Genomic DNA, 16,472 nt, shown 5'->3' on the forward strand with positions numbered 1-16,472 from the left:
AATTTTAAAAATTATTTGAAATTTTAAAAAGGAATTTTTACTATTTTAAGTAAAATCCAATAGCCAAAAAGAAAATTCCCTAATCTGAAAATATTCAAAATAGGAAAATCGTAAAAGGGGTATTATTTTAATATAATCTTAGTTTTTTCCTTATTTTAACAATTGTTATTTTAATCTTTTTTTTTATTCTCTTTATTTATTTTTTTTTATTTACAAACAATTTTAAAATAATGGTTAATTTAGTTTTTTTTTTATTTTTTTTTTTTTTTTTTTGTTAAAAAATTAAAATTAATTAAATTCTACTTCTTGAATGAATGGAACTTCATTTGGTTTATAAAAATTTGATGGTATATTGAAAGGAATATTTCTCACCCAATCAGGTAAAGTGAAATCATTTAATGATGGATTTGGATTCAATAATAAAACACCAATTTCAAAATTTGAAATTGATACTTGACTTTCATTCTTTTGGAAAGCACCCCAAGCTGATAAAGAAAAATTATGACTACCAGTATATACCCAATCATATTTTATTCTATCATCATTATTATTATAATTATTATTATTTTTTGATGATGATGATGATGATGATGATGATGATGATTTTAAGGTAGTTGTACCAACCATAATTTTACTATGATGAACTAAATCTTTACGATAAAAATATTTTGAAGAAAAATGACTAAAAGATGAATTATCATTATCATAGTTTTTAACTGATAAAAATAAACAACCTGAAGTCATAGCTCTAATTGGATTACCTCTTATCCAATTTTTAGTTGGAAAAATAATATGTAATGGCTTGTCACTCAATACACTTTTATTTCTTTTTTGATTATTTGAATTTTGATTTTGATTATTGCATAGTACGTAATTTGTAAAAACATTTCTAAAATCACTTCTATCACCACCTAAAGATGATGTTTGACAATATAAATCCTTTACATATTTATATGGAGGTGATTGATTTTCATTTACTACTGTATTATTTTCTTGATCCTTGTAATATTGATTTAAATATTTTTGTAATGTATAAATACCACTACCAAAACTTGAACTTGTTTTATCAACATTTTCATCATTACCATTATTATTATTATTATTATTATTATTATTATTATTATTATTATTATTATTATTATTACCATTTGATTTTTCTAATTTATAAATTCCTGGGATTGATGTTATTAATTTAACTGCACAATTTGAATAATCAAAATCATCCAAAAAAGCAAACTCTTCAACACCAGAACTTTTTAAAAAGTGTTTTAAACCATTTAAAAATTCAATACCCAATTCATTATTTGAATTTGAATTTGAATTATTTGTTGCAGTTGCAGTTGTAGTAGTAGTAGTAGTTGTTGTTGTGGTTGTTGTTGTATTATTATTATTATTATTATTATTATTATTATTATTATTATTATTATTATTATTATTATTATTATTATTATTATTGTTTGGTTGTTTTTTTAAAAAATCTTGAAACCAAATTGTTTGACCCCAACCTGAATAATCAAATTTTGTTGGATTTGAAGATGGTATTACAACTCTAACTAAATCAACAAACGTGAAAATCATTAATTTTGAATGATATAGTTGATAATTAAATAATGGTGGATTAATAACTGTAATGAAATCATTAATAGCATGGCGACCTTTTGTTTCAGGTTTACTATAATTCTTTACAAATGTAAATTTAACTTTGTTACCATGTTCTTTTCGTATCTCTTTTATTACCCATTCTGGATCAAGTGCAAATCCACTTACCAATGCTCCAACCATTCCCGGTTTCTTTATTAAATCTTTAAATGATAATGTATTAATTGTACAAATTCTAGGTTGTTCATTTGTTGAATTTAAATAAAATGAATTTGGTTTAAATTTATAATTCTCATTTTTATCAATTAAAACTCCACCAATAATTGTACCACTCTCTTTTTTATCTTTATTATTATTATTATTATTATTATTATTACTATTATTATTTTTATTATTATTATTATTATTATTATTATTATTATTATTATTATTATTATTATTATTATTATTATTATTATTATTATTAAAATTATTGTTAAAATTATTATATGATGATGATGATTTTTTATTTGAATAAAATTGATTTCTATCAATTGAATTTTCAAGTAAAGGTGGTGAAGAATTATTTTTATTTCTAATCATTGATAATATATGTGAACGATTATTATTATTATTATTTCCGATAGTAGTTGTACCTAAAGAAAATGCTATTGCTTTTTGAAGATCTTCATCTTCTGTATCATCATCATCACTAATTTCAATAACTTCTTTTCTATTATTAATATTAAATTTACTTGCTTTTGATTTAAATCTTTTACATGATTCAAATCTACTATTATGTCTGAATTTTCCTTTATTCCTCTCTGAATCTGAATCAGATTCTGATTCCGTTTCTGAATCAGTATCAGATATTATTTCTTGAATATCATTTTCTTCTTGGTTATGATTTAACATTTGATGAATTTTTGAAAATTTTGAAATTATTAATAATACTGTTAATGTGCCAAATTTTTTTTTTTTTTGGGTGAATGTGAAAAAATAAAAAATAAATAATAAAAAAATAAGAGTGTGAGTGTGAAAAAATAAAAAATAAATAATAAAAAAATAATAAAAAAAATAATGAATAACAAAATAAAAAATAAAAATAAAAATAAAAATAAAAATAAATTAAAAAAATTAAAAAAAAAAAAAAAAAAATAAAAAATAAAAAAAAAAAAAAAATGAATAAAAATGAAAGTGATAAAATAAATAAAAAAAAAAAAAATGAATAAAAAAAGAATTTCAAAGTGATAAAAATAAAAAAAACAATTAAATTCATTCAAAAGTATCATTTTATTATAAAACAAACTTAAAATGGATTATTTAAGAAATTAAAATATTGTTTTATTAAAAATGACTGGAATTGGAAAAATTTTTAAATAAAAAATATTTAAAATAATAAATTAATAATTTATATTAATAAAGTAATTATAAAATAAATTATAAAATAAATAGAAAATTTATTAATTTAAGAAAATATGTCAACTTATCTTTTTTAAATATAAATTGATAAAAAAAATAAAAAAAAATTAAAAAAATAATTTTATTAATAATAATTATAATATTAAAATATAATTACAAATAAATAAATACAAATAAATTAAATATAAATATAAACAAATAAAATGATTAAAAAATATTTTTTTATTTTAATAATTTTAATAATAATTTTAATTATTAATTGCCAAGAATTATGTGATTGTAATTTAGATTGTGATGATTGTGATCAATGTACAACAGATTTATGTATTCAAGGATGTTGCACCCATATTGAAATAAATTGTGATGATGGTAATCATTGTACTACTGATGGTTGTTCAATTGAAACTGGATGTACACATATCAATATTGAATGTAATGATGGTGATGCTTGTACCATTGATGGTTGTTCAAAATCTAGTGGTTGTTTTTATTCCCCAATTTCATGTGATGATGGTAATGCTTGTACCAATGATGGTTGTTTAAAAGAAACTGGTTGTTGTACCCATACAAATGTAGAATGTTGTGATGGTAATGCTTGTACTGTTGATTCTTGTTTACCTTCAACTGGTGAATGTTGTTATTCTCCAATTTCTTGTGATGATATTAATCAATGTACCACTGATACTTGTTCAAATTCAACTGGTGCTTGTTGTAATTTACCAATTTCATGTGATGATAATAATCAATGTACCACTGATTCATGTTTAGAGTCTACTGGTTGTTGTCATAATGAAATAACTTGTGATGATGGTAATCAATGTACTTTTGATTCTTGTTCGCCTTCAACTGGCTGTTGTCATAATCAAATAACCTGTGATGATGGTAATCAATGTACTACCGATTCTTGTTCAATTGAAACTGGTTGTTGTAATTCTCCAATTTCTTGTGACGATGGTAATCAATGTACTACCGATTCTTGTTCCCCTTCAACTGGTTGTTGTCATAATCAAATTAGTTGTGATGATGGTAATCAATGTACTGCAGATTCTTGTTCAATGGAAACTGGTTGTTGTCATTCACCAATTTCATGTGATGATGGTAATGCTTGCACTATAGATTCTTGTTCTCCAACAACTGGTTGTTGTCATTCTCCAATTTCTTGTGATGATGGTAATGATTGTACAATTGATTCTTGCTCTCCAAAAACTGGTTGTTGTCACACCCCTTTGGAATTAACAGAACCAATTCAATTACATTATGTATATCAAGATATCAATGATTATTAAAAATCTATAAATATATTTTATAAAAAAAAAAAAAACAATGGAAATTTTAAATTTGAAAAAAAAATAAAAAAAAAAAAAAGATATTTTCCTATTTTTAGAATAGTCAGTTGGTTTAATTTTTTTTAATTTTTAATTTTTTTTGATTTTTAATTTTTTTTTTTTTTGATTTTTTTTTTTTTTTTTTTATAATTTTTTTTTTGGCATGCAAATATTTTTTTTTTTTTATAAAAAAACTTTTTTCTCCTTTATTTTTTTTTTTTTGTTTTATTTTTTTTTTTTATTTTTTTTCTCCAATTTTAATTCATTAAAACCTTATTTTTAAATATGGTTAGATTATTTAGAAGTGGATCAAACCCAAAAGGTAAATTATAATCTAAAATTTTTTTTTAATTTTTTTTTCAATTTTTTTTTTTTTTTTTTTTTTTATTATTAACTTTTTTTTTTTTTTTAATTTTTTATTTTTTTAATTATTTAAAGAAATTGATATATCACAACCAAATTCATTAGTACATAAAGTTCATGTTGATTTAGATTTAAATTGGAGTTCAGGAGGTGAAACATCATTTGAAATTCAAGAGAAATTAGGAGAAGGATCATTTGGATCAGTTTATAGAGCAATTCATAAATCATCAAATACATCGATTGCAATTAAAGAATTTGAAATTTTCGAAGCAAATGATGTTGAACCAATTAGTAAAGAGATTCAAATTCTAAAGAAATGTAATAATCCATATGTTGTTAGTTATTTTGGATCGATAATGTTAAAGAATAAATATTGGATCTTGATGGATTATTGTTCACTTTCCTCTTTTAATGATATTATGCAATCGATTGGTAAAACTTTTAAAGAGAAAGAGATCTCATTGATTCTTCAACAATCATTATTGGGTTTGGTTTATTTACATTCTAAACAAATCATACATCGTGATATTAAATCGGCAAATATTCTATTGGATGAAACTGGTCAAGTGAAAATCGCAGATTTTGGCGTCTCTCAACAAATCCAATCCACTTTTTCCAAAGGTTCAATCGCAGGTACGCCCTATTGGATGGCACCTGAAATTCTAAATCAAACCGATTACAATAATAAAATCGATGTTTGGTCATTAGGTATAGTTGCCATTGAATTGGCCGATGGTGAACCACCACTTTCCGAGGTTAATCCAATGAGAGCCATGTATATGATTGGTAGAAGACCTCCACCAACTTTTAAAGATCCAAAGAAATGGTCACCAGAGTTTGTATCATTCGTTGATAAATGTTTAACTAAAGATATCAATGAAAGATGGTCACCTTCTCAATTATTAGATCATCCTTTTATTAAAAGTGCAAAACCAGATGCATTAAAAGAATTAACTCAAATGGCTATAAAATTAAAATCAAAAAAAAGAAAATCAATTGGTCCTTCAGTTTCACCAAAACAACAACCAAATGATAATAATAATAATAATAATAATAATAAACCACAATTTTTAAGTAAATTATTAAATAATAACTCAAATAGTAGTAATGATATTGGTGAAACTACTTCTGGTTCTGTAATTTATAAACCAAATGTTTTCAGTGGTTCAATTGATACTGGTTCAGTCGTAATTCATAATACAATCACTAGTAATAACAATGACTCTGGTTCAGTAGTTTTAAATTCAAATACTGTAATTAATAGATCAAAACCATTACCACCACCACCTTCTTATGAATCTGTAATTTTAAATGATAAATTAAAACAACAACAACAACAACAACAACAAAGCAATCAACAAACAACAACAACTACTACTAAACAAAATACTATTAAAAATAAATTCAATACAATTAGCAATACTATTAAATGTAATACTATTTTAGTTCAAGATAAAACTTTAGAAATTATTCAAAAGACGCCAATGAAAAATTTAGATGAAAGAAATCAAAAGTATGTTTTATTAAACTATATATAAAAAAAAAAAAAAAAAAAAAAAAACTAATTCCTTTATGTATTCTTTTTTAATTTTTTTATTATTTAGAATCGTTTTATATTCAACACTTGGTTTAATTTTAGTCTTATCAGTCTTTTTTAAATTCTTTAAATAGATAGTTTAAAATTAAGAAATTAGACTTTTTCAAATCTTTTATAAAAACAAACAAAAAACAAAAATAATAAAATATAAACTACTGTAAAAAAAAAAAAAAAAAAAAATAATCCCACTCTTTTTTTTTTTTTTTTTTTTTTAATTTATTTTTATCCTTTTTTTTATTTATTTTTATCTTTTTTTTTTATTTTTTTCCTTTTTTTTTTTGATGCTTTTTTGGGATCCAAAATTATAAAAAACAATAATAAAAAAAAAAAATTTATTATTTAAGAAATAGAAATCTTAATTTATTGAATTCTTAATGAAAATTAAAATATTTTTTTTTTTCTTAATTATGTAAATTAGATTCATCAATTAATTGTTTCTATTTCTCGAAATTATAATTCAAGTTCGCAATATTTCAATAATAGTATTATTAATTATAAAAATAATAAAAATAATAGTAATAATATTAATAATAATAAAAATAAAAAACCAAGCTTTTCAATTCAATAAAAGTGCTATGTTGTAGTGAAATAGATCAAGAATTCCCAAACGAAGAAACATGAACAATGTGAAGATATTAATCCTTTCCTTTAAATATTTCTAATAGAAATAAATTTAAATTTATTTTTAACAATAAAAAAAAAAAATTATAAAAAAATTTATTTATTTAATAAAATATAAAAAGGAAAAGAATAAATAAAACAAAAGATTTATTCTTATTTTTTATTTTTTTATTTTTTTGATTATTGGAATTTCTTTTTTTATTTTTATTTATTTATTTATTAATTTATTTATTTATTTTTATATAATATTTTCCAACCAATTTTTTAATATCTTCTTTAAAATTTATTTTTTAACAAGATACTTTCATTTCCTCAATCTGACATATCTTGTTTTAATTAAAAAAAATAATTGAAAAAAAAAAAAAAAAAAAAAAAAAAAAAAAAAAGATTTTAAAAGATTTTGAAGCTCAAATTTGAAATTGTTTTATTTTCAAAGAAACTGGTTTCAAAAAAAAAAAAAAAAAAAAAAAAAAAAAAAAAGGGGGGAGGAGACAGGGGGTTTAAAAATTGAAAATAATAATTCTTTTTTTTATATTTTTATTATTTGTTTATACCAAAAAAAAAAAAAAAAAAAAAAAAAGTTTCACAATTAGAATTACTTTTAATTTTTTTTTTTTTTTTTTATTATTATTATTAATTATTATGGCAATTGAATTCATTTATTATTTTTGAGAAAAAAAAAAAAAAAACCAAACTTTTATATTTACTTCTTTTTGAATCTTTCCTATACTACTCTTTTTTCTTTTATTTTTTTTTTTTTACTTTTAACTTTTTTTTTTCATTTTAATTTTTTATTTTTTTTTTTTATTTTTTATTTTTTTATTTTTTTAATGTTTTATTCTTTTGTTAAATTTATTTGGTTTCTGGTTGTTTAACTTCTTTTGCATCAGTTTGTTGACCCTTTGCCCAATCTGCAGAGTCAAAATATTTTTTATCCTAAAATAAATAAAAAAAAAAAAAAGTGAAAGAATACCTGTATTAATATCCAACATATTTAAATAAAAGTAAAAGGGGAGGGATAAAGATTAAAACTGTAATACAAACTCTTTTTGATAAAAGTGTTGATGGAGTTGGTAATCTTCCATATTTATCAAAAAATTTCTTTTCTTCTTCGGTCATTGGCTATAAAATAATATAAAATAGTTTATTATTAATATAAAATAATTTCTATTTCCCTTTATTAAATTTAAATAGGGGAAAGGGGGTGTAAGTTCACAAAAAAAACAATGCACTTATAAAAATAGATTTTTAAAAAAAAAAAAAAAAAAAAAAATACTTACTTTAGTTTCAGACATTTTCTAAATTTATATATATATGTGTATTTGTTTAATATTAAATTTCAATAATTATTGATTTATAGGGTAGGTATAAGGTTGTTGATATTTTTTTTTTTTTTTAAAACTAATTTTGTGGTGTAATACAAATAAAATTTTCAAAAAAAAAAAAAAAAAAATTTTCAAAAAAAAAAAAAAAAAAAAAAAAAAAAAAAAAAAAAAAATAAATAAAAATAAAAATAAAAATAAAATTAAAAAAATTTAAAATTGTTATTTGAAATCCAAAGGATTAGATTAAATTTATAAAAAAAAAAAAAAAAAAAAAAAAAACTTAGTTAATCCTATTAATAGAATTAGTTTTTTTAATATTTTATTTCCCTTATTTCTTTTTTTTTTTTTTATTAATTTAAATTATCTTTTTTTATTTTATTTTTTTTTATTTTTTTTTTTAAAAAATAGTTTTTTTTTTTTTTCATTTTTTTTTTTTTAATTTAATTAATTTTTTTTTTTTTTTTTTTTTCTAACCCCATGAACAATTAACAAAAATAATTAAAAAATAAAAAATAATTAAAAAAAAAAAAAAAAAAGAAAGCACACATAATTTTTTTTATTTCATTTTTCTTTTTTAAATTTTTTTTTTTTATTTTTTATAAAAACAATATAAAATAAAACTCAATATTTCAATTTAAAAAAAAAAAAAAAAAATGGATACAATAGTTTCATCCTCAACAACTAATCCACCAACAACAACAGAGTCAACAATAAATAGTATAATAACAACAACAGATTCTAATAGTAATAACACAAATGATAACACTACAACTAATACCACTACTACAACTACAACAACAACAACAACTAATATTATAAATGACTCTGATTTAAAAACAAAAACAACCACAACAACAACAACAATAATAAATGAAGAAAATTCAAAAATTACAATAAAAACCAAATGGAATGGTAAAGAATATAAAGTATTGATTTCAAAGAGTTCAACAGTTTTTGATTTAAAGAGACAATTGGAAACAATGACAAATGTATTATCAAAGAGACAAAAAATTTTAGGATTATCAAAAGGTAAACAACCAACTGATGAAATGATAATAGAATCATTATCAATTCAAGATAATCATAGTATCATTATGATGGGTACACCAGAGTCAAATATTATTGCTGACGTTCCAAAAACAAGTGGTGATACCGATGAGGTATTCAATGATTTCGAATTTGATTATATCCCAGATTCTGATGAAATCTCTCATATTGAAAAAAATAAAAATCAATTACTTGCAATGATTGAACGTTCAAATGATATCTCTTTAATTAATGACCCAAGACCAAATAAAAAATTATTAGTTTTAGATTTAGATCATACAATTTTAGATTTTAAAGATCAAGATGTTGAAAGTAAATAAAAATAAAATAAAATAAAATAAATAAAATAAAATAATATAATAAAATAAAATAAATAATTAATTTTTTTTTTTTTTTTAAATAAATATAGATATGAAAAGACCACATTTAGAAGAATTTTTAGTACAATCCTATCAACATTATGATATTGGAATTTGGTCTCAAACTAGTTGGAAATGGATTGAAATTAAATTAACAGAGTTGGGATTATTAACTAATCCACGTTTTAAAATTTGTTTTGTAATGGATCAAACATTAATGTTTAAGGTAACAACCTATAGAACCATCAATGGTAAAGAGAGAACTAAAATTAAACATAATGTAAAAGCATTGGAAGTAATTTGGAAACATCAACATTTAGGTAAATTCTTTAGTATGAAAAATACTTTACATGTTGATGATCTCTCCAAAAACTTTGCAATGAATCCAAAGAATGGTGTACATGTTCCACCTTTTAAAATTAAAGATGCTAAAAAGTATGGTGATAATGTCTTATTCCATCTAACAAAATATTTAAAATCAATTTCAAATGAAGAAGATATAACTCTTATTGATCATAAGGAATGGATTAGAAAAATTTTATAAAAAAAAAAAAAAAAAAAAAAAAAAAAATGTAAATAAATAAAAAAAGTTGTAATTTTTTTAAAAACAAAAAAAAAAGAAATAACTATATATTATGTTGTAGTAAATATATATATATATTTTTTTTTTATTAAATCTGAAAAGTAAAAAAACTAGGTGTTTTGGTCAAAAAAAAAAAATAAATTAAAACAAAAACAGGCAAAAAAAAAATAATTAAATTCTAAAATTAATTTTTTTTTTTTTTGGGAAATTATACCACCAAGATTTTTTAAACAAATCAATAATAATTTTGTTTGAAATTTCAATTGAAAAAATTATTCTTTTCATTTTAATATCAGCAAATATCCATATTTTTAACATTTTTTGTTTTGTTTTTTTTTTTAAATAATTTTTTATTTTATTTTTTAATTTTTTTTTTTTAAAACTCGAAAACAAACTTTAAAAAAAAAACGAACGACAAATTCTGAAAAATTTATTTATATATAATAATTTTATATATAGTTTAAACATTGATATTTAAAAAAAATAAAAAAAAATAAAAAAACAATGACAATTTATAATTATAAAAATTATAATAATAAAATTAATGAATCTACAGTTGAATTTTATATTGATGATAAAGTTGATGAATCAGAAAAAAAAGGATTAAATGTTAAAATTATTACAGATAGATTATTAATTAGAAATATAACTAATGATATTAAAGATAGAGAAACTTTTTATCAATTATTATGTGATCCAGTGAATACAGTTAAATATGGCTATGGAGTTCAAACAAAGGAGCAAGTTGACCAAGATGTTGATCAATGGATAGAAGGTTGGAAAAATCAAGATGTTTGTAATGGTTTAATGGTATTTAATAAATTAAATAATGATTTCATTGGTCATGTAATGTTTATGTATGGTAAAGTTGATGGTGAAGCTGAATTGGCAATTATAATAGATAAAAATCATTGGGGTAAAGGTTATGGTTCAGAAATGTTAGAAGTATTAGTACATTGTATGTCTGATGCAATTAAAAAAGAAAATCATTTAATTTCAACCGGTCCAGGTTTAATTGGAAAACCATTATATACAATTTATGCAACTGCCAGAATTGATAATTTTGGTTCTTTATCAATTATTCAAAAAGCTGGTCTTAAATATTATCATCAAGAAATGTTATATGGTTTTGAAAGAAAATTTTTTAGAATTGATTTATAAAAAAAAAATAAAAAAAAATATATATAGCAATAAAAAATAATAATAATAAAAATAATAAAAATATAATAAAATATAAATAGTAATTGTTTGAATAATGAATTTGTATATATAAAGTTTGAAAAAGAGTTATTAAAAAATAAAAACAAAATGTTACCCTAAAAAAAAAAAAATCTACACTTTTTTATTTATTTATTCACTTTTTATTTATTTATTTATTCACTTTTTTTTTTTTTTTTTGATTTATTAATTCTTGATTAGAATTTATTTATTTATTTATTATTTTTTTTTTTTAATTATAAAAATTAAATAAATAATCAATAGTTAAAGAATATTGTTTTAATTGTTGATAAATATGATGAATTAAATTTGGAATTTTTGATTCAAAATATAATAAGATAGAATCTTGACTTGATAAATACTCTAAAACTTCTAAATTTGGACGTGATTGTTGATTTTGAAATTGTTGAATGATTGCTCTTTTAATTTCTTTATGATGAGCAATTGTATTTCTAATGAATCTAATTAAATCTCTAACTTTATCATATTGATATGAAATGGTTATTTTTGAACCTTTTGTTGGTGTTAAAAGATTGGTTACATCAATTAAATGATTCCAAGAATCATTTAAAAATGGTTCATCATTATCATCACAATGATTTAATTGTTTTGTTAACTTTGAATTGTAACTTGAGTTTGAAGGTTCTTTAATTAAATTTAAAGCTGCATCAATGAATTGTATTTTCTTTTCTAAATTCCAAAACAATGGATGATTTAAAACATTTTGGATGGTTGGTCTAATTGATTCATCTTTTGAAATCATTGATTTAATTAAAGTACAAGCCAATTGATTTGAATTCAATGGAGTTAGATTCATTTTATTTGAAATTATATTAACTATACGAAATAATTTATCATTACCAAATGGATGTTGACCATTTGTTAAAAGATAAAATAAAATACAACCCAATGAAAATATATCGACAGATTTTGTCATTCTTTTACTTTGTAATACTTCAAATGGATGATAACCACCTTGACCTGTTGGTATATTACTTGTAAATGAATATGATGATTCAACTTCCATTTTACTTAATCCAAGATCTGATATAATGAATGAGTTATTTGAACTATTATTATTATTACTAGTTTTACCAATTAATGTTAAAATATTACGTGGATTTAAATCATTATGAACAATATCATGAGAATGAAGGAATTGAATACCAAAGAGAATATCTTTTGCAAGTTCAATAATTGATTTGTTTGATGAAATAACAAAATCATTTAATTTACCACTTTCAACTAAATTCTGTAATGATCCATCACATAATGTTAAACCTAAATATACATGAAGTTTATCTTCCTCTTTATCAATATATCTAATCATATTTGAACAATTTTTACTTGTTAATGAAATTAATGCTTCAACTTCTTTATTGATAAGTGGATTGAATGCTTTTTGCATTTGTTTAATTGCAACTGGTATTTTATCACTCCATAAACCTTTAAATACTAATGTACCATTTGAACCTCTACCTAATATATTTGATTCATTTCTATTAAATTTAAATTTACCAATTGATACAAAATCTTCATCTTGAATTATATTATTTAATTTATTATTATTATTATTATTATTATTATTATTATTATTATTATTATTATTATTATTATTATTATTATTATCATTGATTAAATTTTGTTTTTTATTATTTTCAATTATTAATTTTTTAGTTTGTTCATTTTTGAATTGTGATGTAATTACTTTTGCTGGTGTTGTTGTTGTTGGTGTTGTTGATGTTGTTATTGTTGATTTTGATTTTTTATTATCCTTTTTAACAGAAATCCAAGATGGTTCACCAATTCCACCCCATTTCATATTACTATTAATTTGTTTTTTATTAATATTAATCTCTTCATATTCATCAATTGTTTCCATTTCTTTTTTCTTTTGATTTTCTTCTTCTAATTGAATTTCAATAATTGATTGAATTTTCTTTACAGAATCAATTGGAGTTTCAATTGATGATTTTAATAAAACTACATTATCATTTTTTGGTTCTAAAATTGGTGTTATTGATTCTAATTGAATAGTTAATGATGATGATGGTTGTTGTTGCTGTTGTTTTAATAATTGAAGTGGTGGTGGTTGTTGTTGTTGTTGATTTAATAATGGTAATTGAAAATTTTGAATTTCTTTAATTTCTAATTTTTTATTAATTTCATCAATTTTTAATTGATTTTGTTGAATATTTTTATTAATTTCATCAATTTCTTGAATACTTTTTTGTTTAATTTCATCAATTTCTTTTTGTTTTAATAATTCAAATTCTTTTTCTTTTTGTTTTGATAATTCTTTTTCTTTTTCTTTTTGTTTTTGTTTTTCAATTAATTTTTGTTTTTCATCATCTTGAAGTTTTTTATATAATCTTTTTCTTTCCAATTTTTGTAGTTTCTTTTCTCTTTTTTTCATTTGTTCTTCAAGTTGTTTTTCTTTTTGTTTTTCAAGTTTAATTAAGAGTAAGTCTTGTTTTTCTTTTAATCTTTTCTCTCTTTTTAATCTTTTTTTAATTTTTTCTTGTTGTTTTTGTTTCTTTCTTTTTTCTTCAAGTTCCAACTCTTCCAATAGTTCAGATTCAGCGATTCTAGATTGATTTTCTCTCTTTGAAAAAGTTAATAGCTTTCTTGCCATTTGTTTTAATTGTTGATCATTGAAAACATTTGAATTTTCAAAACAAGTTTCTAAAGCCGACAAATAATCTTGATCAGAATTTGAAAAGTTTGAAGTGAAACCAAAGAAATTAACACTACTTGAATCATCATCTTCAAAATTAATTAAATCATCTTCAAAATTATTTCTAATTATATCTGAACAACTTAAAAAAGTTTTAAAAATTAATGGTACTGGTATGATTGATAATAATAATCTTGGATTTAAATCAAAGAATTTATAAAACATTGGACGTTCTTTTAAATTTAAAATATCACTACCAATATAAGCAAAGAAAACCAATGGAATACTTTGTTTACTCCATCTATTTGGTGTTGAAACCATTGATTCGCAAAGCATAAAAGTTTTAAAACTATCATTTTGAACTAATAATGATTCTATCATTTGAATTTCTTCAATTAATGTTGAAAGTATTAAAATTCTTTGAGAAACACCCATATGATTACAAACTAAATTTGATAATAAAGCAATAATAGTTGTTGACGGTGCATTATATTTTAATAATCTTGAAATCATTGAATCAACTTTATAATTTGAAAATTCTATTAAACTTTCTTCTTTAATACTATTTTCATCTTCATTATGATCACCATCATTATTATTATTATTATTATTGTTACAACCAGAATGATGATCATCATCATCATCATAATCATCATAATCATCATCATCATGATTATTATTATTAATTGATCTAATTGATATATGATATCGTTCTTTTAAAATTAAATCTTCAATTTCATTAATTTCAGTATTAAAATGAATTAAATTTTTTGTAAATAAATTAATATAATCTTTTTGTTTATCAATTGGAATTTGATGATTATTAAAATCAAAAGAACAATTTAAAATTCTAAAATGATTTTCAATTGGATTTAGCGAAGATCTTGATTCAATACCCCATAAACTATTTCTTGATGGTATTGAAGTTATAAATGTTGGGAATTTTGAAATTAAAAGTTTTGCAACATTGATACTAAAGTTTGTAGTTGTAAACTCTAATAATCTAACGAGATCAATCGATAAATTTGAATTGGTTGATGTTTTAGTTCTTTTATAATTTTCATTTGCATCTGATGATGGATGAATTGAAAAATTTAATTTATTATTAACCTTATCCAATTTGAAAAATTCAATTAAAAATTTGGAAGCAATTGAAAATGAATCAAAATTACAAATTAATCTCCAAACATTCTCCAATTGTTCATAACTATTTGAATCGATTAATAATGTTGAAATGAATAAATCTGAGCAATCACTTTCAATTATACCAACCAATGATAACTGGTCACTTTTATAACGATAAATGTAATCTAATTTCTCCGATTTCCAAACGCCATTACAAACGATTCTTTTATAAACTTCATTATTTAAATGCAATGCTTTCTTGAATTGTTGATATCTTTGTTGATAGGTTTTTTGTTTCCATTGCTCGATTGGTTTAATAAGATTACAATAACTACGTACTTGAAATGAAATACCTCTAACAATAAATTCAATAATATCCATTGATAAATAATCTTTAAAACAATTTAAAAAATTAAAAACAATTGATGAATTTTGATTCTTTTCTTCGCTACCATTATTATCTTTTTCAAAATAATCACAAATTACATGTTTATTAATTTCTTTTGAATTTTTTAAAATTTCTAAATATTCTTTTAAATTTTTATTTAAAAATTTACTTTTTTTTTTTTAATTTGTTTAATTATATTATATTATTAAATTAAAAAAGTTATAAAAAAATTATATATTTTTATTACCTTTCATTATAAAAAATTATTTTAAATTGATCTAATGAATTTAAATTTTCATTTTCGTCATATTTTAATTTACTACATAAATTAATTAAACATTCAAGTACAGTTGAATGATAATGTTGTTTTTTAAATGGGAAAATAAAAATATTTTTTTGAATATGATGATGAACTTTAATTAAGTCATATTCATAATCAATTATTAAATTATTTAATAATGAATTCATTCTCTTCTTTTTTTTTATTATTATTTTTTATTATTATTTTTCTTTTTTTTTTTTTTTCAAAGGTTTATTATTATTATTTTTTTTTTTTTTTTTTTTTTTTTTTAATTTTTATTATTATCTCTATTACTATTTTGGTGATTGTATTTATGAGGTTAATAAAAATGAAAAAAAAAAAAAAAATTTTAAAAAAAAACCAATAAAAAAAAAAACAAAAAAATAGTGTATCCAGAATTTGGTGTTTTTTTTTTTTGAATTCTTGGAAATTTGAAAAAAATGTCTATTTTTATTTTTATATTTTTTGATTACATCTAATATTTATAATTTAAAAAAAAAAATTTATATTAGAAAGGTAGTAAAAAAAAAATAAAAAAATAAT

General features: G+C 20.2%; 7 protein-coding genes across 7 annotated transcripts; 4 read left to right on the top strand and 3 right to left on the bottom strand.

Moving 5' to 3' along the window:
- Positions 1–288: 288 nt before the first annotated feature.
- On the bottom strand, positions 289–2,493 carry DDB_G0273125 (hypothetical protein; the record flags this gene model as incomplete). The annotated part of the gene is made up of 1 exon (XM_639608.1): positions 289–2,493. The coding sequence occupies one exon, from the start codon at positions 2,491–2,493 to the stop codon at positions 289–291; it is 2,205 nt and encodes a 734-aa protein (XP_644700.1).
- Positions 2,494–3,203: 710 nt separating this feature from the next.
- DDB_G0273123 (hypothetical protein) lies at positions 3,204–4,286 on the top strand (the record flags this gene model as incomplete). The annotated part of the gene is made up of 1 exon (XM_639609.1): positions 3,204–4,286. One exon carries the CDS (start codon positions 3,204–3,206, stop codon positions 4,284–4,286), a length of 1,083 nt encoding a protein of 360 aa, XP_644701.1.
- Positions 4,287–4,610: 324 nt separating this feature from the next.
- On the top strand, positions 4,611–6,359 carry pakH-1 (PAKL subfamily protein kinase; the record flags this gene model as incomplete). The annotated part of the gene is made up of 3 exons (XM_639610.1): positions 4,611–4,647; positions 4,764–6,201; positions 6,293–6,359. 3 exons carry the CDS (start codon positions 4,611–4,613, stop codon positions 6,357–6,359), a joined length of 1,542 nt encoding a protein of 513 aa, XP_644702.1.
- Positions 6,360–7,758: 1,399 nt separating this feature from the next.
- DDB_G0273119 (hypothetical protein) lies at positions 7,759–8,201 on the bottom strand (the record flags this gene model as incomplete). Its single annotated transcript, XM_639611.1, has 3 exons — positions 7,759–7,842; positions 7,951–8,028; positions 8,187–8,201. 3 exons carry the CDS (start codon positions 8,199–8,201, stop codon positions 7,759–7,761), a joined length of 177 nt encoding a protein of 58 aa, XP_644703.1.
- Positions 8,202–8,884: 683 nt separating this feature from the next.
- Positions 8,885–10,181, top strand: ublcp1-1 (ubiquitin-like domain-containing CTD phosphatase 1; the record flags this gene model as incomplete). Its single annotated transcript, XM_639612.1, has 2 exons — positions 8,885–9,590; positions 9,688–10,181. 2 exons carry the CDS (start codon positions 8,885–8,887, stop codon positions 10,179–10,181), a joined length of 1,200 nt encoding a protein of 399 aa, XP_644704.1.
- A 543-nt stretch (positions 10,182–10,724) lies between these two features.
- DDB_G0273331 (hypothetical protein) lies at positions 10,725–11,381 on the top strand (the record flags this gene model as incomplete). The annotated part of the gene is made up of 1 exon (XM_639613.1): positions 10,725–11,381. One exon carries the CDS (start codon positions 10,725–10,727, stop codon positions 11,379–11,381), a length of 657 nt encoding a protein of 218 aa, XP_644705.1.
- A 289-nt stretch (positions 11,382–11,670) lies between these two features.
- Positions 11,671–16,096, bottom strand: irlB-1 (IRE family protein kinase; the record flags this gene model as incomplete). Its single annotated transcript, XM_639614.1, has 2 exons — positions 11,671–15,796; positions 15,876–16,096. 2 exons carry the CDS (start codon positions 16,094–16,096, stop codon positions 11,671–11,673), a joined length of 4,347 nt encoding a protein of 1,448 aa, XP_644706.1.
- Between the last annotated feature and the right edge of the window lie 376 nt (positions 16,097–16,472).

Source organism: Dictyostelium discoideum (assembly GCF_000004695.1).
Source record: "Dictyostelium discoideum AX4 chromosome 2 chromosome, whole genome shotgun sequence".
Lineage (NCBI taxonomy): Eukaryota > Evosea > Eumycetozoa > Dictyosteliales > Dictyosteliaceae > Dictyostelium > Dictyostelium discoideum.